The 24,569-nt window shown below is 44.1% G+C and overlaps 1 protein-coding gene across 18 annotated transcripts in view; it reads right to left on the bottom strand.

Annotated features, from left to right (window-relative positions):
• The window catches only part of birc6 (baculoviral IAP repeat containing 6), a 163,938-nt gene that overhangs the window by 32,309 nt on the left and 107,060 nt on the right, over nt 1–24,569 (bottom strand). For 14 of the 18 annotated variants that reach the window (XM_082964731.1, XM_082964746.1, XM_082964739.1 and 11 more), the window contains 3 exons: nt 6,420–6,657; nt 3,580–3,725; nt 652–762 (listed from right to left, as the gene is read on the bottom strand). In XM_082964731.1, coding sequence (XP_082820857.1) covers nt 652–762; nt 3,580–3,725; nt 6,420–6,657 — 495 coding nt within the window. The remainder of the gene's footprint in view (nt 1–651; nt 763–3,579; nt 3,726–6,419; nt 6,658–24,569) is intronic. The other 4 variants (XM_082964740.1, XM_082964747.1, XM_082964748.1 and 1 more) reach the window with 1 other exon arrangement.

Below are 24,569 nucleotides of genomic sequence, written 5' to 3'. Positions count from 1 at the left end.
CATGCAGCGCCTCAAATAGAACCAAGTTCTATTCGAGGGCTTAGCTCCCGCAGACGCTCGTTCACACGAGTGGTGTGGGAGAAACGATCGAATAACATGTGTACATTTATTTTGCAATGCTCACGGACGCAACGTGGCCAGTGATGTTTGCATGTTAATCATATTGCACACTGGGGTTCCTGCCTTGTTACCTTGGCGTCTCTGTCTCTCTTTTGTACTTGGACCAGAGCAAACCTGTTTACATTCATGTCACTTGCGTTTACTTTCGACGTCTGCCACTCGCAAAAATCAATTGTGGCACAACAAAAGTCCCGTAATCAATCATGGCATGGCAGGATGAGAAGCGACAGACAGAAAAGCCCTTCCTCCCAGCAGACAGGCGGCAGGATTACGTTATGTATCGTTTCAGAGAGGGGTAGGAGGGGGTTTGGGGGGGGCTGTGCTGCTGCTGTGCTCTGGGCACTATGTGCATTGAGGAGGAACCAATCAACAGAAAGGCAAGGAGAGAAGAGACAGGCCCTGCCTATAGTATGTCTAAGCATTCTCCTGTCTTAAGAGAAACAACCACGTTTCCACCATATCTACCAAAGCACACCCGGCACCACACGTTCAATACGAACACAGAAAAACACACAAACTTAAAGCACTCACCAAACTGGAGTTTCTTCATGATGGCCACGTACTTCTCCTCGAGTGAGCGTAGGATTGACATGGGTTTGGGTCTGGTTGTTGCCTTCTTCGAGGACTCAGCCAACTTCCTCTCTGATGGAGAAATAAAAAATAAAAGTGTTACCATGGCAGGTTCAAAGTTATCCCTGTTTGACAGCCAGGCTTACCGCTATTTGGCACAACCACCCTCATCTCAGCAGGCTGCTGGCCCAGACCGATGATTTATATATACACACTAGATGACTGAGAAGGTTTAATATCCACCACTTTTAGAAGATATTTATGTCTACATTTGTTTTGCCATGTTCAATCTATTACAGACTCCTTAATTAATGCATACTTGTAAATTATATTATGTGAATGATGTAAGGTCTACACCTGTTGTATTCGGTGCATGTGACTAATACAATTTGATTTGAACTAAACAAATACAAAATGTATAAAGATATTTTCTTAAATTCCTATATCACTGTTCTCTATACAACAAAAATACTTAAATATATGTAATTTTGTCAATGAAACATTTAATTGAAATAATGTAGACTTCTATTAATTCCTATGGAGGGGAGTGCCAATATGGCCTGGGGAGTGCCAATATGGCCGACCGGTGGCTTCAAAGCCTCCCACTGGACAATACATAGCATCAGCAATCCAGGGTTTATATACATCATTGGCCCAGAACTACCATCTTTACATGAATCTACTGACGAACAAACAAACCACACTGTGATACGGTACTGCTGAGGTCACCACTTCCTTGATATTACCACCTCACCCACTCCGACAAATAATAGATTCATATCAAAAACACAAATTCAAGCCATATTCTTCTTCGTGTCAACAAGATCATCTCCGAATATCGCAGGTAACAGCAGGGTTTGTCACACCCCCTTATTTATCCCCCCCACCCACTTCCACCTTCATATTGATGAATGAATCTGCCTTCATTTGGAAACGCTAACATGGAATTTCCCCACCAGTTTCTTCAAAGTCTAGAGTCTTATCAACAGCTTAACCATGTCCAAGACAAATGATAATGGAAACACCCACCAATTTCCCCACCGATAAAACATAGTGGAGCGATGGGCTAGAGAGCAGTTAACTCATCAACATAATTAACTGTCTGCATATTGCATATTTATAGCACCCCAGCCACGCTCTCACTTTCTGCTTTAGATACCGCTACCTGGACAGATGTGACGCCCATTAAATTACTGGTGCATTTAACTGGCCTATTACAACCAAACTTAGGATGCCAGAGGGACAAAAAAATTAAAAAAATTAAAAGAGGGCTGTCGATACCTTCATTTACTTTCAGTTCTATTGGCACGTTAGTGTTGGATATCGATACTTCCGATAGACCGTTCCCAGTCTCACCAGTCAATACTAGGCTGTAGGAACAGAGCGCTGACCAATGTCCGCCTCCTCGTTAACCCGTCTATGGGCATTTTTTAAAAGACTAAGTACTCATTAAGCATTTACACATCAGTCCAGCCCTCCCCTATACCGCCCATTCCCTTCTGGTACATGAATCCAGTGGCCGTTATCATATGGATTATTTAGGTAAAGTGACGGCAGCATTGATCGTCAACTGGGCATCTCACCCCCACAACGCTCACTTAGAGCGCCATTGATTAGCTGATTACAGGAGAGCCACTGGGAGACAGGCAATCTAATTAATAATATGCGCCGTGCAGTTGCGGGGGTGGTTACGGTCAATCCATCATAGCTGCATCGACGTGTTGCTTTCTTTAGCAACGATGAGTAAAGGCTGGCAGGGGTCCCCTGACAACAGGTTTTAGAAGCCGAGGCCTCAGTTCTCCACTACCCATCCCACCTGTCCTTCTGCACTATGGGGCACTGGTGAGGATTCGGTGTCTCCCTGCACTGTAGGGACGCTGACAGATACGCTGCATGGGGACTGTAGGACAACAGGTACCCACAATAGAACATACATAGGGCTTTGATACTAAATAGAAACCCTTTTAGAGAAAGATGTGAGCGACATGGAGTAACTTGTCACTTAGGGCATTGGTTCCCAACCTGTGTGCCGTGTTCCTTAAGGAACTCTTAAGTGTTCCGTGAAACTATTCCTATTCTTAATTCATTTCTTTAACACTCACTTAGAAACGTGACCTGTGGAATGCACATTTTGACTTGGGAGCACCAGTGTCGGTCAGATAACACATGAAATGGAGCGTGGCTACGATCTGTATCGTAGTTTCAGGTCCAGTGCGCCCAGGCTGTTAGATTATTTATCATCTGAGGGTTGCGCATCACGAGCAAAGTCATTGTATAATTTGACTTTGTCTGTGAAAAACATTAGCACCGGTAAGTCAGAGCTTAGCCAAAATCATTGATTTATTATGTCTTTGGGCTTTGCTATACCACAGCCTCTGCCATAGAAACAAACTTTTTTTTAGGTGTGCCGAAGAATTGTATCCCTGCTACTTGAAAAAAGGTTGGGAACCACCGTCTTACGGAATTGGGGTGGCGATGGGGAGATGGATACAGGATGTTCAGGCCTAAAACAGGAAATGTTTTCATTAATTAATGGGCTCTAAAGGGCAAACTTATAGGGCTCTAGTCAAACACAGCCCAGGAAATGTGTACTTGTGGTAGCTAAAATTAGAGACCCATTTTCTCATCCTTGTTCCAAGAACACACAGGACAAAAGAGAGCGGTAGCGAGAGAAAAATAGAGAGTAGGAAGACAGTTTAGACCTGCTGAAATCAGAAATAATTCAGTGAAACAGACAACCTTTAAAAAAAGACACTGGTTAACATTTTACTGTGTCACGTATTACAATAAATGTGCGTAAAAATCCAAGGAGTGTCCAGACTAATATCCCCTCTGCTCTGCAGGTTTGGCCCTTGCCCAGAGAGACAGAGAGGGGTGTGTGTGGCTTACCCTGGTTGGCCTGCCGTAGGCTGGTAGTGGCAGCATAGACAATCTCAGCCGTCCTCTGGATGTCAGGCACCAGCAGGGTCAGCCCCTCAGGTTCTGGGTCTGAGCTATCAGGCTTCACCACACCTTTTGCCTTGTCTTTCTTTGACCTGGAGAACAGAACAAAGGGAGAGAGTTAAGTAATCATATTCCTCTCAAAAATCCTGCAGTGACATATATTGCTAGTTTTCTTGGGGAAGGAAATCTGGGGCGATTATATTACTGATGGGAATAGAAATATTCATCGCTCTACTATGCAACAATTACACATATCGGGCATTTTCTGGTTGGATAGTTTCTCTAGATGAGACCTGTATCCATCTGAAAATGAGCATTTTGCCCAGTGAGACACAATCCTGGAGCAAAATTGATAATCCCATTCCCAGCACCGTCCAGGCTTCCACATCACCAGCAATTCCCATTGTGCTCCCGAGCTCTGCCATTCCCTGCCCCCTAAACGGCATTTTTCATGCTCTGTTAAAGGGGTGTGTGTACGAGGGTGAAGCCTCAAAACAACGATGAAGAAAAATCAGACCCAATGTTCAGACAGACAGAACAAAAGGGGCAAGGTTACTGTTCTCCTCCGTCCACCTACTATGAATAATTTAAACCAGCTTTGTGAAGCCTTGCAGCATAAATAACTTGGTCCTCACAACTAGATAAGCAGAGAGACCAATTTCTATGGAGGTTTGTATCGGAACTAAACTGCACATTGAAAAAACCTCCCTGCTTTCGTCCCAGGTAAAATGGGTATCTGCTTCAAAACTCCTGTGTTAAGTGGAAAACCCAGAGGAGGCTGAAATACACAAGGGATGTAGACAGTCCTTTAACCTTGTGCTTAAACGCTGTGGGATCTGAGAGAAGAATGGATTCTATGGGGGGGGGGGGGGGGGGGGTCGCTGATAAAGCCACTTTCCGCATGACCTTTTGTGAAGTTGAACGGCGGCCAAGTTCCCTCTGCTCGCTCGCCCCAGAATCCTCCGCTCCACCGAGGACAGTTAGCGAAGGTCTTCTGTCACCAACCCCCCCCCCACTCCTCTCTCCACCCCTGCCACTACTCGTCCTCATCGGCCAGGCAGCTACACAGGCCTTGGACAGGCTGGGCACAGATTGGGAGAGACAGTTGAATAAGAGGATGCCGATAACATTCTGCCGTGGCTGCCCAGCCGCCCCGAGGCCCTGCTTTCATTAGACTCTCTCTGTGTGTCTGGACACCAGGCCTCAGAGTCCAACCTGATGTGATGGCTGCAGATATGATGCTTATGAACCAGTTATCGCTAAGGCCTGACTGAGTCGATAGCAGACAATGGGACCCTTCACTGGTAGAGAAACTACAACTTCATGCTGGACCATCCTCAGATTGTAATCCTAACAGTGTTGCTGATAAGCAGAAGGGGTACAGACCACCAGGTAGGTCTGTCAGAGTCTCCCAGGGCCGATGGGCTATTCCGCTGTACATTTCAAAAGCACTGCCATGGGCCCTAGCATGTTTGTTGGTGGAGCATCTAAGAGGGATGGGTTGTGCCTTCTAAAAATAACTCACCTGGCTGAAGCTATGCAAGTCTGTCGGAATCGTACATGAGATGGAACCGTTTGATACCTGTCAATGTCTAACCAGGCACACTTTAAATATTGACGGAGTTGGGTTCCCATGGAATATTGATGATCCCGTGGGCTGGGCGGATGTACGCAGCGTTCTGAGCAGTAGAGAGAGGTAAAGAGTGCCTTTGCTTCTCTTGAGGTGTCCCTGCTACTGTCGTTGAGTCAAGCCCACAGTCAGCACTGGGCTGGTTGTAGTGACGTGCAGTTTGCAAACTACTCCATTTACCGACATGAGTCATGAATCATTTTCGTTTGACCTGCTGGCCTCAATGAAATCTACAGCAGGATTAATAATCTCTCCTCCGACTCACAGGCTCTGGAGACGTGCTACGACCATCAACTGTCTATCATGTGCACGCAGGCAGCATAGAGAAGAAAAAGACAGTAATAATTGATCGCATGGTGTAAGAATGAATGCAATTCATTGATTATTGAATGTTATCGGTGGACAGAGTTTTGTAGAACCAAAACATAGCAGACAGCCCTGCCTCTGCTCAACAACACTCGAAACTGAGAATGAATCGTTTGGGGGGGGTTGCTGCCTTTCGTAAACAATAGGTGCTTATTTCCCTCATGGCAGTCAAGTCATTCCACCAAGACTTGTTCACAATCTAACCCCGTTGCGGGCACAACTAGAACTCATTTCAAAGGTATACATAAATCATTATACTGTATGCCTAGCAATCACAAAACGTACATTGTTTGAAGCACACTTTCATAAGTCTCATGAATAACAGCTCCAATAAGCCACCTATGGTAAATGAGAATCATGACTTGAGTTTTCAGTTCATTGTTCGCCGGTAAGGGGTCCTGCCTCCTGTGTGCTCTGGGCATAACAAATCAAATGAACAAAATAAGTAGAAAAATATTTGTCCTTTTGACTGAATGAGTTGAAAAGATCAGAAGTGAGTAAAAAAAGCTGAACTTCCCATCATTAGCTGGTTGGGGCGATGTATGGGAGGGAGGCGGGATAACATGGGCTTTCTGCACACTGTGGGGCTGTGATTAATAATGGATGGTCACAGACCCACAGGTCAGGTCTACATTGCACTGATCACTCATCGTCTACGGAGACAGACGGGACAGGGACTCAAACCCTCTCCCCTTGTTCAGTTGAAACTCATGCTCAGCTGAAACCATCAATTCAAATTGATTAAATGGGAAATGAGACTTAATTATTTGCTTGTTCTGTATATTCTTACTCTGTCCGTCTAAGTCCCCACCTGAGGCGGTTGGTGTAGGTGTCCACGCAGGTCTTCATCTTGGCCAGCAGCATGCCCACAGAAGTCTGTCCCTCGGAGCGCTCCTCCTCCTCTTCCTCCTGGCTGGGGTCTCCTGACAGGGGCAGCAGCAGGGGAACCAGGGCCGTTGAGGTGGAGATGGCCCTCAGCAGCTCCAGCAGAGCCCGGTACAGGGGCACATGACGTGCCATGTCCAGTACTGAGGGAGAAGAGAACACAGAAACGAGGGGTTAGGAAGGTAACTCAGGTTTACGAACGCATAAGAAAGAGCCTACAGAGAACTGGTAATAGTGTTTTAGAATCAATCAAAAACGGAATAAAAAAAACCAACATAATTTAGACACCTCTCCTGCTATCAAACTACGCACCGCTGTAAAAAGAAAGATTGACGCATCTGAAGACACACTTGAGGTTTAGAAATCAAAATTTGATTTCCAAGATGAAAAATTCATTCAATATATGATTACATACGAAGACAACATAACGAAAGCATCAGTCTCATGGCCTTGAGTGAACCTCTGTGTGTGTGTGTGTGTGTGTGTGTGTGTGTGTGTTTACAGAATAGATGGGTGCAGGTTAGAGAACTCCAGTTTGCACTTGGAGAGTAGAGAGGAGCAGCATGACTAGAAATGGATCGTAGTGAGTAGCAAGCTGGTGAAAGGGGATTTGAAAGATTATTACATTTCCAGGAATGTACAAATGACAAACGACATGCACACACAAGGAACAGCCCTGAGGCGGCCAAAACCAAGTCCAGAACTCAATTTAGACTCTTCACAAACAAATGTGCGCCTGACTTCCCCCAATACCACCTCGTGTCCCTGAACGCAACTCAAACAGCCTTGTGTTCCAGGCCCTGAAATTAAGCCGAGCCAGCTAGTCAGGAGGGCAGGCAACAATGGAAGCAAATCTAAAAAGGAAAGCCTGGGGCCAAGCAACCCCTCAATTTGTCCAGATACAGGATTGCATCAAATAAGAAAAAATTAATGAATCTCAGCATGCCATTTTGTATAATGAGTCAGGCAGCGTGATAGACTTTTCTATCACTTATTGTGATGGGAGGATTTCATACAGCACAGGTCCCCCTCATCCCCATGACGAGGAATGACAGTTCCCACTTCACACCCATTATGGAAGTTTAAATAACATTGGGGCGTGGTGGCGAACCTGCTGAGCCTACCTTCTACATTTCCTTGTGAGGAAGTGGGCTGGGGCGTGACAGAGGGAAGGTGCACACGGTCAACCTACAAACCCCATTAAAATCTAGACTGGTTCCACTAAGTTGTGCTTTGAGAAAGGCCTCCACAACATCCCCAGCCTGGACCAGTGAGAAACCAGGTTAAAAAGAATGTGCTGGGTTTTGGGTGTGGTTCATTGGGTTACCAGTTGGGGAATAAAAAAAAATAATAACCAGACATACACTACCGTTCAAAAATGTGGGGTCACTTAGACATGTCCTTGTTTTTGAAAGAAAAGCCAATTCTTTGCCATTAAAATAACATCAAATTGATCAGAAATACAGCGCAGACATTGTTAATGTTGAAAATGACTATTGTAGTTGGAAACGGCACATTTTTTTATGGAATATCTACATAGGCGTACAGAGGCCCATTATCAGCAATCATCACACCTGTGTTCCAACGGCACATTGTGTTAGCTCATCCAAGTTTAGGATTTTAAAAGGCTAATTGATCATTAGAAAACCCTTTTGCAATTGCTAGCACAGCTGAAAATGGTTGTGCTGATTAAAGAAGCAATAAAACCTAGAAGGCCAGCATCTCGGAGTCGCTTCTTCACTATTGATGTTGAGACTGGTGTTTTGTGGGTACTATTTAATGAAGCTGCCAGTTGAGGACGTGAGGTGTCTGTTTCTCAAACTAGACACTAATGTACTTGTCCTCTTGCTCAGTTGTGCACCAGGGCCTCCCACTCCTCTTTCTATTCTGTGAAGGGAGTAGTACACAGCGATGTACGAGATCTTCAGTTTCTTGGCAATTTCTCGCATGGAATAGCATTCATTTCTCAGAACAATAGACTGACGAGTTTCAGAAGTTCTTTGTTTCTGGCCATTTTGAGCCTATAATCGAAGCCACAAACGATGATGCTCCAGATACTCAACTAGTCCAAAGGCCAGTTTTATTGCTTCTCCAATCAGAAGCACAGCTGAACCAAGATCATGTCCATCATTGTCAAAGGCATATCCAGTCTGTGTGTAAAGAGATTGCCAGTGACCATACAGGAATGACCATTTGAGGATGTGAATTTATGTGTGGGGCACTGTTTACGTGAGCGCACCCGTGTGCTTGTGCCAGCCTCAAATGGAGCAGGACAGCCCTAACTTTGGCTCCCAGGCGGCTTTACATTCATTTTGGAATTCCCGGCCCCAACGTCCCTGTCCCAGTATTTGAACATTGACCTCTCTCCGCTTTAATCTGCGCAATTACCACTAGGCTCAGCTAACTGATATGATTGATGTGGGAGATGCCACTATCCGTCTGATGTTGCCCAGTGATGTGTGTGTGTGTGTTGCCCCTAAACAACTTCTCTTCCTCAATGCCACTCTTTTCCCCCCATTCTCCTGGTACTCTCATGGTCAAGTCCATCCCCCGTTCACCATCATTCCATTTATACTAACTGAGTTACAACCAACAAAATAGACTTCTCTGCGCAACGAAAGACAGACTGAGACATTTTTTTTGATTGACAAATCAGGTTTGGAAATCGAACCACAGCAGTGATGCTGCAGAGACAAACATGGGTCTGATGTTACCTTCATTCTCTTAAGGAAACACATCATTATGTCAGATGACAAAGGTTGACACAAAATATCCCAATAGGAGGGCCACCTTCCCTGACTTTAAATTGGCAATCAAATGTGCACTTGTTTACAAATTTGACTGCCCTGGCAGTAATTTCATTCACATTCCCACAATCTCGGATTCTGACAGGGCCAATAGATGAATGCACTAACAGGATAAATAACAGACTAAGGTTAATAGCAATACTTTGAGAGACCCACAGAAATGGAACTACAGTAAACTGGACATCAATCTTGACCACGGCTTGCTTTTGGAGACTGTTGGAGCAGATAGCCTTGAGTAGGTGTGATTTAAGGTCCTCCTTGGGGGGCTGTGTAGCTGGGTGCTTAGTATAGAGAGCAGACGCGTTGGGTGATTAAAAGTTAATGCCCCACCTGAGCAGCTCCATTGATGACTCACCCCCTGCATTGGCTCCTTAAAATAAAGGCACTTCAACTAGGCTTAATGCCTCCCCGTCCACTGTCACTTAATACATAGATGTATAAAGCCATTTGAATTCAATCACTTATTTACAGCATGCCTTTTGATTTAAACAAAACTTTCCATAAATGTTTGCCCATGGAAGTGGTCAAAAACGAACTGACTTTTTGAACCTGACTGCCAAAACATCCAGGAGGTAAGTGCTCAAAGTTGATCCATTTTGCATAACCCACCGTACCATGAGAAATCCATGTCTTCATCCCTGAAAATATATAGTTTGACATCATTTAAAAATGTACAAACAGTGTTGTCAAACTATTTTATTATTTCTTAACAAAAAGTTTAATGAAAATGTCATTTTTAAATGCCAATGCTCTAAAAACACGTAAATTCTATATTCATATATGTGGTAGCTTAGAGCCCATTTCACATCTGAGGTTTTTGTGTTGTGCCTGGCATCGGTTGAGACATGCTCTTAATTAAATACAGGGTGGGTGTACTTTCGATCATAGAAATATAATTCATAGAATGGACCTATCCCTTCAGATCACTGCAATAAAGCTGGTACGCCATTGAAATTCAATTTAATTTAAATTTCTACTGTCATTAGTAACAAGATGACCGCCAGTTCCCCCACTGTTGAACGTCAACTTAAATGGTCATGTATATTCTATTATCTATTTCTATGATTTCAATAGGTTTCCTATGGAGGATTGAGAGCATTATTTAAAACAGATATTCCCTTTCAAGTCAACATTCTCTGATGTGTGGACTTCCATCTACGTGGTACCATTTGAAAGTTGAAATTTCAATTTATTCCCACTTTAGTTCATTTATCAGCCGAAACATGACACCCACCCTGTATTGAAGAGCATGTTGAGCATGTCTCTCAACCAATAGGGGGCACAACAAAAAAAGTCAACGTGAAACAGGGTCTAAGCTACAACGTGTGAATATGTTGTAGCTTAATATGGGATAAACTTCTAAAAGGATCACTCACCTAAAAAGGAACAAACAGAAAACGGGATAAAACCGCAGTTCCTCACTCTTTTCTCCGTATACATCAATGATGTCGCTCTTGCTGCTGGGTGAGTCTCTGATCCACCTCTACGCAGACGACACCATTCTGTATACTTCTGGCACTTCATTGGACAGTGTTAACTAACCTCCAGACAAGCTTCAATAACATACAACTCTCCTTCCGTGGCCTCCAACTGCTCTTAAATGCAAGTAAAACTAAATGCATGCTCTTCAACCGATCGCTGCCCACACCTGCCCGCCCGTCCAGCATCACTACTCTGGACGGTTCTGAATTTGAATATGTGGACAACTACAAATACCTGGGTGTCTGGCTAGACTGTAAACTCTCCTTCCAGACTCACATTAAGCATCTCCAATCCAAAACTAAATCTAGAAACGGCTTCCTATTTCGCAACAAAGCCTCCTTCACTCATGCTGCCAAACATACCCTCGTAAAACTGACTGACTATCCTACCGATCCTCGACTTCGGCGATGTCATTTACAAAATAGCCTCCAACACTCTACTCAGCAAATTGGAAGTAGTCTATCACAGTGCCATCCGTTTTGTCACCAAAGCCCCATATACTACCCACCACTGCGACCTGTATGCTCTCGTTGGCTGGCCCACGCTTCATATTCGTCACCAAACCCACGGGCTCTAGGTCATTTTTAAGTCGTAGCTAGGTAAAGCCCTGCCTTATTTCAGCTCACTGGTCACCATAGCAGCACCCACGCGCTCCAGCAGGTATATTTCACTGTCATCCCCAAAGCCAACTCCTCCTTTGGCCGCCTTTCCTTCCAGTTCTTTGCTGCCAGTGACTGAACAAATTGCGAAAATAACTGAAGCTGGAGACCCATATCTCCCTCACTAACTTTAAGCATCAGCTGTCAGAGCAGCTTACCGATCATTGCACCTGTACACAGCCCATTTGTAAATAGCCCACCCAACTACCTAATCCCCATGTTATTTTTTTTCTCCTTTGCAACCCAGTATCTCTACTTGCACATTCATCTTCTGCACATCTATCACTCCAGTGTTAACGCTAAATTGTAATTATTTCACCACTATGGCCTATTTATTGCCTTACCTCCCTAATCTTACTACAATTGCACACACTTAATATAGACTTTCTATTGTCTTGACTATTCAGGTCAAAAGTCACTTTCTGAGCACTTCTACAGTTAGCAAATATATATGTTAGATTTCATTCAAATCAAAAGGGGTTCTGTCAAAAAGTGATTGAATTTAAATGGGAATACCCATACCCAAAACAGAGCTCCACAAGTCACTGCCCCGCTTTCTAAGTGAGGCTGGAATGGGGCAGAATCCACACAGGAATACACAAGCAGTGGGATTTGCAGTGTGTGTTTGTGCGGGTTGTAGGCGGATGATGTGTGAGCATCTCATGAGAGGCGACATGGACACAGAGGGCATCAATCTCCCGCTGGTGCCAGTGACTACGTCACCAAAACACCATAAATTCTGCAGCTGCACGGAATACCGTTACCATCCAATCGCTCTCAGCAGGAAGGGGGGAGGTGGAGACAAGGAGAGATAAGTTGATAGAGAGAGAGAGCAGCAGGGGGAGATGGACTGGAGCACTGATGCATTCTCTAAAACAACAGAATCTCAACCACCCAGAGACAAAACAGAGACAGTCTTTGCATACTGTATATTAAAAACAAGGCCTATAGACTAAGCCTTTATCTTAAAATCGGCTTACAATGGTTTGAATGGTTTTGGGGTGAACAATATATTATGGTTTACTTTGAAAAAGAAACTTGGAAGACCATGGCTATGCAAACAGTTTAACCAAGGGCTGGGCTGGTTAATCCCAGGTACTTTTTAGAGTTGGGAAGGTCAGAGACCAACACAGATTTCTATTTTTGCCATGTGGGTTGGTTAAAGTTTAATCGGCTTTTCTCAACAGTGCTCACAACTGCTTCTGACACACGAGAAGACGGGGAACGCCTTGGATTTATTCACGCAACTTCTCGTCGGAGCTGGAAGAGCATGGAATTGGCTGGTAGTCTTCTAGCCGTGGGCATGGCAGGGTCAACACCACTGAGACAGATTGGGCCTTCAAAAACTGGTGCCTAACTGGTGCTACTAATCCACATTCGTATGCATCACAAGAATTCCAGTCTATTTGGGCATCCGTCATTAAAATAATCCGCATATCATCAACAGCCTGTCACCCCGATGTCGAGCCCTTGCAGGAAATAGGGCTAACTATCATGACAGGAAGAGACTGACGGGTGAGAGGAAGAAACAGGCGAGAGGGAGGTGAGCAAACCAAATGCAATTAATTAAGGAGAATGAGATCAAAACAGTAGAATGTGGCAGTGGAGCCAAGACATGATGACCTGAAATGTCTCCTGGCTGGAACAACCAATAAACAATTCAGAGACGTCATCCAAAAAGCCACAAGGCAAGGGGAAGGCATCTAATATACTCTATTACAAACTTTACTCAGAAATCACAAAGAGCAGGTTGAAATATTACACCAAGCTACGTGTGATGTTGAAATACGACACTCCAGACACAGTTGAGAAACTCAGTCAAGGGTTAGCTGCATACATAATGCATTTGCGACTACAATTGAAAGTAGAAAGCCTTTGCTGGTCCACAAAGCAGAAGTACAAGCATTACGAAAACAGCACCCTCTGAGTTACCCCAGCACCCTCTGAGTACCCCAGCCATGTTATCTCGGCTTACACTGTTATTGTCAATGTAACAACACACCAGCCATTTGTATTTTTATCGCTGTCATTTTGAGACTTTGTGGGTGATTAACATTGACGGGAAACACAGAAAATGAGACCCCAGAGTTGACGTATGTCTACCTTTTGAAAGTTATAATTCAACATCTCCCCTTTCCATATGTGACAAAGTTTAGCGGTACTGTCACTTTATCCAATTTAGACGTGCTGAGGAAGTTAAATGACATGGAAAACGAAGGGATCCAGCACAGCTCAACATTTTCTATTTAAATGGGCCATTAGGTTGCAAGCTATTCTTGGAATGGAGCTTTTTAGGATATTAAAGAGAAAAGGATGACGTTCATGGTCGGGTGTGTGGGATTGTACGTCAACAAACACAACATAAAAAAACTAAATATATGGAAATATTTCTAAAATTCATTTTATATTTATAATAAGATTGCTTAGTGAATATGGCAATATGAATACTGTGCTCATTTTCTTGTTTCATGTTTTACGCATGAATTACACATATGTAGAATAAATGTTCCATTATTAATCATTATTGAACACGTCACAAGGAGTGTCACTCCATCTAGTGGCAGGGGTCAGCTCAGGATTCAGCAGTGGGCTGCATCATCCGTTTGTCGAACCAAACCCAACGCAGTGATATGTCTCAGCTAAAGCAGCCACATCCCCCCCGTGGCTCCGGGTTTGGAATGAGATAAGAAACCAAGGAAAAGAGAATGAGTGCGCAAACACAAGAGGCCTGCACTTCTGGGAAGGAGGAGATGGAGAGAGGGAGCAATGCTGCCACCGCCCGCCTTTGTGTACTTGACAAATTAGTGTTCGCACAACACTGCCAGATAAGAGTGCTGTTGGCGACCACTCCTCTTCTACCACCGACGCTGTTGGCAGCTTCGATACAAGAGGAACAAGCCAAGTCCACCCTGCCCCTTTTTCTCCTGTTCCCTGTCTCCTGCTCCTCCTACTGCATACCAGCACAAAGTGAAATGTGTCATAGATAGGATGCTGGGTTCTGCGCATATGACATAGCAATATTTGATCCTGTATTTTAAGCCATATCCAGAAATGAGGATTGCAAAAAAAAAAAAAAAAAAAAAAATAACCTATTGTCGGTTTATCTACGCATTGTCACTTTAATAACTCTACCTACATGTACATTTTACCTTGAATATAACCGTTGCCCCGCACCCGTAGCCCCTGTATATAGCCTCACTACTGTTATTTTCCCACTGCTCTTTAATTACGTGTTACTTTTATTTCTTATTTCTTGTGTGGGGGTGGGGGGGTGGGGGGGGTATTTTTCTCAAAACTGAATTGTTGGTTAAGGGCTTGTAAGTAAGCATTTCACTGTAAGGTCTACACCTGTTGTATTCGGGGCATGTGACAAATAACATTTGATTTGATGGTGGTGCTGGACCATATGACAAAAAGGTGACAGTTTGATGAAAAAGCTTTAGAGGTTAAAATAAAGGTTACAATTCAGGCATGTCATAATTGTGCAAAAAACAGGGCGCTAGAAAGAGGTTAGTCAAGCACGGAGAGGTAAGTGGGAATAAGAGAAGCGCGAGAGAGGCTAAAATGCCAAGCATACAGGCAGAGGGTCCCCTATGTAGGTCACAGTAGCCTGGCTGCGGTCCCCCAGAGGTGGCAGTGAGTGACAGCAGCCTGGCACCGGGGACCATGTGGACAAACAGGGCTGGCTGGACAACTGGGGGTTTGGCTCCGATTGAGTGGGAGGTAGTGAAACTGTAGTAAACAGTGTTGGGGGGGGGGGGGGGGGGGGGGGGGGAGAATTGATAGTTACATATCTCAATATTATTCTGGACGACTTATCGATACTTTGACTCCAAGTATTTTTTTTAAATATTTTTGCTTGGTAGCGTTAGACATCTGTACCTGCACCAAAACGCCGGTATTTTTCCATCCTTCAGCTTGTTCTTCATCTTCTTTAAATAGTGAGCCAACACGTTTTCACCACTTTCATTTTCTTAACTGATCAAAACTCATTCTCATCCTCTCTTACGTTTCTCTGCAGCAGACATGTAGTGAGCAAGATGTTTGTAACGGCACCTACACTACCGCTCAAAAGTTTGGGGTCACTTAGAAATGTCCTTGTTTTGAAAGAAAAGCTATTTTTTTGTCCATTAAAATAATATCAAATTGATAAAAAATACAGTGTAGACATTGTTCATGTTGTAAATGACTATTGTAGCTGGAAACGGCACATTTTTTATGGAACATCTACATAGGAGTACAGAGGCCCATTATCAGCAACCATCACTCCTATGTTCCAATGGCATGTTGTGTTAGCTCATCCAAGTTTAGGATTTTAAAATGGCTACTTTATCATTAGAAAACCCTTTCTCAATTATATTAGCACAGCTGAAAACTGTAGTTCTGATTAAAGAAGCAATAAAACTGGCCTTCTTTAGACTTGTTGAGTAAATGGCGCATCATAATTTGTGGGTTCGATTACAGGCTCAAAATGGTCAGAAACAAAGAACTTTCTTCTGACACTGATCAGTCTATTCTTGTTCTGAGAAATGAAGGCTATTCCATGCGAGAAATTGCCAAGAAACTGAAGATCTCGTACAACGCTGTGTACTACTCACTTCACAGAACAGCGCAAACTGGCCCTAACCAGAATAGAAAGAGGAGTGGTAGGCCCTGGTGCACAACTGAGCAAGAGGACAAGTACATTAGTGTCTAGTTTGAGAAACAGACACCTCACAAGTCCTCAACTGGCAGCTTCAATAAATAGTACCCGCAAAAACACCAGTCTCAACGTCAACAGTGAAGAGGCGACTCCGAGATGCTGGCCTTCTAGGCAGAGTTGCAAAGAAAAAGCCATATCTCAGATTGGCCAATAAAAATAAAAGATTAAGATGGGAGAAAGAACAGACACTGGACAGAGGAACTCTGCCTAGAATAGCAGCATCCCGGAGTTGCCTCTTCACTGTTGACGTTGAGACTGGTGTTTTGCGGGTATTATTTAATGAAACAAATAAGATAGTGGCAAAAGGGGATGGGGGAAGACGTCAATGCCTAGTGGGAATTTTGCTTATTCTAAATATACTGCTCAAAAAAATAAAGGGAACACTAAAATAACACATCCTAGATCTGAATGAATGAAATAATCTTATTAAATACTTTTTTCTTTACATAGTTGAATGTGCTGACAACAAAATCACACAAAAATAATCAATGGAAATCCAATTTATCAACCCATGGAGGTCTGGATTTGGAGTCACACTCAAAATTCTAGTGGAAAAACCACACTACAGGCTGATCCAACTTTGATGTAATGTCCTTAAAACAAGTCAAAATGAGGCTCAGTAGTGTGTGTGGCCTCCACGTGCCTGTATGACCTCCCTACAACGCCTGGGCATGCTCCTGATGAGGTGGCGGATGGTCTCCTGAGGGATCTCCTCCCAGACCTGGACTAAAGCATCCGCCAACTCCTGGACAGTCTGTGGTGCAACGTGGCATTGGTGGATGGAGCAAGACATGATGTCCCAGATGTGCTCAATTGGATTCAGGTCTGGGGAACGGGCGGGCCAGTCCATAGCATCAATGCCTTCCTCTTGCAGGAACTGCTGACACACTCCAGCGACATGAGGTCTAGCATTGTCTTGCATTAGGAGGGACCCAGGGCCAACCGCACCAGCATATGGTCTCACAAGGGGTCTGAGGATCTCATCTCGGTACCTAATGGCAGTCAGGCTACCTCTGGCGAGCACATGGAGGAATGTGCGGCCCCCCAAAGAAATGCCACCCCACACCATGACTGACCCACCGCCAAACCGGTCATGCTGGAGGATGTTGCAGGCAGCAGAACGTTCTCCACGGCGTCTCCAGACTCTGTCACATCTGTCACGTGCTCAGTGTGAACCTGCTTTCATCTGTGAAGAGCACAGGGCGCCAGTGGCGAATTTGCCAATCTTGGTGTTCTCTGGCAAATGCCAAAGATCCTGCACTGTGTTGGACTGTAAGCACAACCCCCACCTGTGGACGTCGGGCCTTCATACCACCCTCATGGAGTCTGTTTCTGACCGTTTGAGCAGACACATGCACATTTGTGGCCTGCTGGAGGTCATTTTGCAGGGCTCTGGCAGTGCTCCTCCTGCTCCTCCTTGCACAAAGGCAGAGGTAGCGGTTCTGCTGCCTCCTCCACGTCTCCTGATGTACTCGCCTGTCTCCTGGTAGCGCCTCCATGCTCTGGACACTACGCTGACAGACACAGCAAACCTTCTTGCCACAGCTCGCATTGATGTGCCATCCTGGATGAGCTGCACTACCTGAGCCACTTGTGTGGGTTGTAGACTCCGTCTCATGCTACTACTAGAGTGAAAGCACCGCCAGCATTCAAAAGTGACCAAAACATCAGCCAGGAAGCATAGGAACTGAGAAGTGGTCTGTGGTCACCACCTGCAGAACCACTCCTTTATTGGGGGTGTCTTGCTAATTGCCTATAATTTCCACCTGTTGTCTATTCCATTTGCACAACAGCATGTGAAATTTATTGTCAATCAGTGTTGCTTCCTAAGTGGACAGTTTGATTTCACAGAAGTGTGATTGACTTGGAGTTACATTGTGTTGTTTAAGTGTTCCCTTTATTTTTTTGAGCAGTGTATAATTTTCTTGAGTCAGCAAAAATGTAATCAGCGATGTTTATGCTACACACCACTTTGCAGGGAATCCTTGGTCTGTCTCTGAGATTACATTGAGTCGTCTAAACAGAAGTAAATAGGCTGCCCCTGTCATTGTGTGTCACTGCTGGGGCCAGTGACATGTTACTAAGCCAGGGGACATGTTTCCATTCCATTTCAGCTCATCATGGGAGAAAACAGCAGGTGACCAAACAAAACTTAGAGGTCAATAAAGCAATAACAGAACTCACCGTAAGGTCCCACCACAAACACAAAGCAGCATGGTAGATCGCTAGCATATGGCACAACAAATCCAAAAACCAATGTAGGGTTCGGAGTCTTGAAGGAAAATAGTTCAATCAAATTCAAGGTTTTATGAATGACCGTTGAGGAAGAGTAGTATACACGTAGCATACACACCCTTCTATACATTGAAGAGAGGAGTCTCGCCTTAAACCTATGAAATACATGCAATAGTTATCACAACACATCTCAACGTTCCATAGGAAAATTAAATGCATTATTTAAACCAGATGTCCCTTTAACGGGATGTTCTGATCACTGAAGTCATTAACCAGACAATAACCTGCCATCTATTCAATTACAAAACAAAGGGGGAAGCATGTTCCACCATTGGCACCCATGTTACAAAGGGGCACAGGACAGCGAAACCTACATCAGGGATACAACAATGTGCAGTCCTTATCAAATGTTGCTGCGCACTTTGCAGATGATATTACTGTCCACGGTTACTTTTCCTCAGTCAATAAGATGAGTAACGGACAACAAAATCACTAGCATGTGTCAATCTACTATCTCCATAGTAGAAGAGTTGACCTATTCGATTGGTCAGCTTGTCAAGAAAGAACAGAAAAACAGACTGGGACAGTTGTGGGACGATAGATCCCAGATTCATACAACCAGTAGGCCAAGCTACATAATTGAATATTTTAAATATAAAACCTTAAAAAGCAACCAGTCTGATGCGACAGATCAGAACATTTAGCTTAACATGTAGATACTATTATTTCTTCACATTATAAGCGCAGTAATGCGCACAAGGCAGTAGGTTAAGTGCGAATGTTCGTTCCATAATACAATTAGAAAAACAGTTGTCAAAGCGCACCGCACGAGTGAGATGAAAATATCAGTTCTAAATATAGAAAGAGGGGAGATCTAATATGCAACAACTAACATGGGTTGATAATATGACTAGGATTGTGCCTTTGGCTACTGGACAATGAAAGAAAGTTCATTTGAAATCTGATTTTGGCTAGGCTACTTTGAAGCAAGGTAAGACATGCCTCATAATACGAAGTAAAACGTTCAGGTTTCAAACAACGAAGTATGAGTTTTGAAAACGCATACTGCCTCCAGCTCAATGCAAAGTGACGTGCGACGCAGTGACAATGCCTGCCTTCCGTTGCCTATGCATTTGCTGTTTGAGATGCTGCAGCAGCCGCTCTTGCTATCTGACAGATTTTCCATTTCCTCTCATAGGCTCCGCTCCGTATGCTGTAGGCCTACGCATGTGTTAAATAAGATGCATAACGAATATACTGTACACGAGCCAATTTAATTCTACTAAATTACGCAAATTAACCTATAGAACGATAAGCATGACCAGTCAAATGCACTTACCTCGACTGTTATTTCCATCAATGAATTGGTTAAAAAGCGTTATTTTGCAATGGGATTTTTTTCTTCTCCTCCTAGACAGTAGGTCTTTATCAGCTGTTCCATTTATTTTTATCGTCCAAAAGCTGTCTAGCAGGCAAACTACAGCATAATATAAGGCCCATATTCATTGATGCCATTCTGTTTGAAATAAGTTGGACCAGGAACTAGTGAGAAATTATTCAAAGCAATTACCAGTCCCAAATAAGTGGGTCCTTCTGCGTGCAGAAATGCTGCTGACGTAGCAAAATCAATTGGTAATGGCTTACATTTCTCATATAGTAGAGGAAAAATAGACCTTTCCCAAACATCAGTGTACAGATAGCCCAGAGAACCTGCTTATGCAACCATTTGATTGTGGTAATGTCTCGACCCAGAGGGGCATCATTTTCATATGTTCGGAGAAGCAATAAAAGCTTCAAATGGTGCGAGGGTATGGAAAACTTATTCACCCTGGGTCCCAAAAGTCCCATTATTCTCATGCCATTTTTCACCACTATTATCATTCATCATCATCATCATCATTAGTATGGTAATCTCTACAATATATAGTCATATTTAGTGGTACTTCATTTCTTTTTAGCTTCCACAGATATTAATCCCCAAAATTGGTAAAGCCTCGTGAGCTGGTAATAAACTTCAAATCCAACCATCAACAATAAGACTGTTGGCTAACTGTAATCAGTGAGGTCATATGTCCCTTTAGTTTCCAAGACTATACAGTACTCTACAATAAGCCAGCTATCCTTGTGCTGCGTAAACTGTGTGAACTTCAACACGACCACAGTGGCATTTGGGTGGTTGAAGAAATGGTCTAAAATATATTTTTTAAAACATTAAAATTCAGACCCCTGTCATATTTCTCAGCCCCTCCATTTTAATTAACCCAAAAATCACATTGCCTACTACATTACTCTCCTTCCAATTTAGAGCCCTGCTATCCCTGTAGAGGAGCAGGACTTCTCCCTGTAATTAGAGCTGACAAGTCCAGGACTGACGCTTGGTATTTCATAGTGAGGGGAGTCGGCGGGATCCACGCCACCACACAGGGAAAAGAGGGATTTAAAAAGGGCACCTGTGATGTAAATTAGTGTACAGGGGTGAAAATGGGGTACCCTCGCTATGGCACGTCAGAAAAACATGAGCCGGATAAAAACCTTGTTATGCTGGGAAAAAGTGAAAACCAAAGTAAACAGATTGTTGTTGGTGAATAACTCCGGTGTAGTAGCATTGTGTCCGCCAGAGGTCAAGTAAGCCAAAACCTGTGCTTTCAGCGCATGTTTCGACGTTTAAAAAAAATTCATTTTGGATATTTAGCCCAATTTTTTCCCCCACTCTGTTTGACGCTCTCCCTCTTATTTTCCCAATCTGTCTTCCGTCCATGGGGAGGGAGCAGCGATGCGCATGGTGGCAGACCTGATGAGAAAAGAAAGTGTGTTTTGGCTGGGCTGGTTGAGGCGGGCTGCGTCAGAGCCCAGGAGATCCCTCAGCTCTGGACACTTAGGGAGACGGCAGGGGAGAGAGTGCCAGAGTGGACTGAGACTGACAGGCAGGGCACAACACAGGAGAGATGAGAGGATGAGCAAATGTCAAACAAAGGGAAGTGAAGAGGAATACCAACCATGAGATCTGTCAGGGAGAGGGGTCTAACGGCTAGCTGATCTGCTGCTTTGAATTGATTCTTTAATCTTGAGAACGTTTTTGAACTAAGCAAGTTTCTGAAAAAAAATGGAAGCTTCAGCAACATCAATAGAAGTGGTTAGCGTGAGAATATTGGTTTCTTGTTTGTCAAGTAGGCATACCTATACCAGGGAATTTAACAATTTGGGATGGTGGATACATTTTAGGGACAAATTCAAATGGAGACAAAAAGCCACAATCAAGTTCGTTGTTTGTTTCTAATCAAGCCAAAATTCGGAACCGTAAAAAAGCCTCCCCAGTCCCCTTGAGAACAAGTCGTTCCTCTGGGTGCAACAAAACACCAGGGAACCTAATCATTTTACCACAGTTGTAATTTGACTCATGGGATTGGAGTTATTTCAAATGGGTTGCCTGGGAACCGTAGAGGCTGATGCTGTAGAATTTGCCCTGCTGATAATTGCCATTAATTGTCTTGTAATTTCCCAGCATTAGAGTGATTGGTATATGTGGATCCTAATGATCAGTGAGGTGTTTATCCATTCATCACTGTTTGAGGCATTCCTCTCATGGAATGTTTGAGTGCTGATCATCCACTGAAGCTGGTCAAACATTCGACGCAAAGCCAGGAAGCCAGGGCTGAGGAGAGTTCCACAATTGGCTCAAAAGTGGACACTGGACGATAAGGGTTCAGGTTAATAAAAATTTAGGATTGGGGCTATCAGTGTTCAGTGATCTGGTGCCAATAAAGGCAAACAATAAATAAACTGGTTCATACAACAAGATGTAAGCCAATGTAGCATGCATTAATCCACTCAAAAGTAAGCCTCAGTTGATCTATTCAGATCAAGTGCTGGAAACAGCACGACCAATCAATACTGCGCTCTGGTGCAAGCTCAGTAATGTCTAGGTAATGACAGTTAGAAATTCCCTGCTGCCACAACAAAACTGCTGAGAGAACAGGATATGACATTCATAGGTCTTCATAAAACCTGCCATGCACTTCGTTTACCGTTAATGGGCATAAAATCAAGTGAAGTGACGTTAACCAGGTTAGTATCGAGTCGTCCCTGGGAGTGGATTGTGGCGAGGGAGCGTGGGTGGGATCTATCACCCCCTTCCTCCCGTCCCTGTCTCAGTGCCCTATGAGAGGGCAGCTGGAAGGATAACAGTTGGGGCTCCGAGTCACCAGTGGCAACCTAACCAGGTCTCCCTTCTTCCTAGGGGGCAAAAGGAAGTTATGGAGCAGCTGTATCTACAGTGGTGTCCTTGCCAACCCCCATCACAATCCCATTACTGAGCTCTCTGTGGAGCACTGGAATGTGCCCTATGTAAAGTAGAGCAGAGTGCTGTGCTGCTAAAACTGTGCAAGCGTACATGTACGTTACACTAGTGGTATGATCTGTTTGCAAAGCAGAGAAATCCTTTAGGGAAGTAGTGGACCGTCATGGTCATGGCTTGCTAAGACCACATTCCAAACAGGCTTGTAACCGCATCGCTGACCTGGGGCCAGGGTCAAGCCAAGAAGTTGAGTTTAAAAACAGTCTCAGCCTCGGTGGATATGATGGCAAGGGATGAGAGTCGTTGGTAACAGCTGTCGACTCATCAACTTTAACAGCAACAAACGGTGGAGCATCGATCAAATCAAATTTATTCATAAAGCCCTTCTTACATCAGCTGATATCTCAAAGTGCTGAACAGAAACCCAGCCCAAAACCCTAAACAGCAAGCAATGCAGGTGTAGACGCACGGCCATAGATATCCTGTTTAATGTGGTTTTATATGACTTCACCGACTGATTAAATCAAATCATTCTGTATGTGATTTGAAGTACCCAAAAACACTGGTGGTCTCTATATGGGTTGCTAACAGTTCATTTTTCCCGCCAGCCACGACATGTAATACTTAACAAAAATAAACACAACATGCAACAATTTCAAAGATTTGACTGAGTTACAGTTCATAAGGAAATCAGTCAATTGAAATAAATTCATTAGGCCCTAATCTATGGATTTCACATTAACGGGAATACAGATACGCATCGGTTGTTAAAAAATAACAACTATCTGGCATGACCACCATTTGCCTCATGCAGCTTGACATCTCCTTCGCATAGAGTTGATCAGGCTGTTGATTGCGGACTGTGGAATGTTGTCCCACTCCTCTTCAATGGCTGTGCGAAGTTGCTGGATATTGGCGGGAACTGGAACACGCTGTCGTATGCGTCGATCCAGAGCATTCCAAACAGGCTCAATGGGTGACATGTCTGGTGAGTATAAACTGGGACATTTTCAGCTTCCAGGAATTGTGTACAGATCCTTGTGACATGGGGCTGTGCATTAGCATGCTGAAACATGAGGTGATGGTGGCGGATGAATGGCACGTCAATGGGCCTCAGGATCACATCACAATATCTGTGCTTTCAAATTGCCATCGACAAAAGGCAATTGTGTTCGTTGTCGGTAGCTTATACCTGCCCATACCATACCACCACGGGGCACTTTGTTCACAACATTGACATCAGTAAACCACTCGCCCACACAACGCCATCTGACATCTGCCCGGTATAGTTGAAACCAGGATTCACCCGAGGAGAGCACACTTCTTCAGCGTGTCAGTGGCCTCGAAGGTGAGCATTTTTCCACTGAAGTCGGATACGATGCCAAACTGCAGTCAGGTCAAGACCCTGATGAAGACAACAAGCGTGCAGATGAGCTTCCCTGAGAGGGTTTATGAAAGTTTGTGCAGAAATTCTTTGGTTGTGCAAACCCACGGTTTCATCAGCTGTCCGGGTGGCTGGTCTCAGTTGATCCTGCAGGTGAAGAAACCGGATGTGGAGGTCCTGGGCTGGCGTGGTTACACGTGGTCCGCAATTGTGAGGCCGGTTGGACGTACTAACAAATTCTCTAAAACGATTTTGGAGGCGGCTTATGGTAGAGAAATGAACATTCAATTCTCGTGCAACAGCTCTGGTTTACATTACTGCAGTCACCATGCCAATTGCACACTCCCTCAAACTTAAGATATCTGTGACATTGTGTTGGGTGACAAAACTGCAAATTTTAGAGTGGCTGTTATTGTCCCCAGCACAAGGTGCACCTGTGTCTGATCATGCTGTTTAATCAGCTTCTTGATATGCCACACCTGTCAGTTGGAT

This window comes from Salmo salar, chromosome 18, assembly GCF_965601325.2.
Source record: "Salmo salar chromosome 18, fSalSal1, whole genome shotgun sequence".
Taxonomy (NCBI): domain Eukaryota; kingdom Metazoa; phylum Chordata; class Actinopteri; order Salmoniformes; family Salmonidae; genus Salmo; species Salmo salar.
Note: the sequence above shows the minus strand (reverse complement) of the source record. Positions and strands in the feature narration are given on the sequence as shown.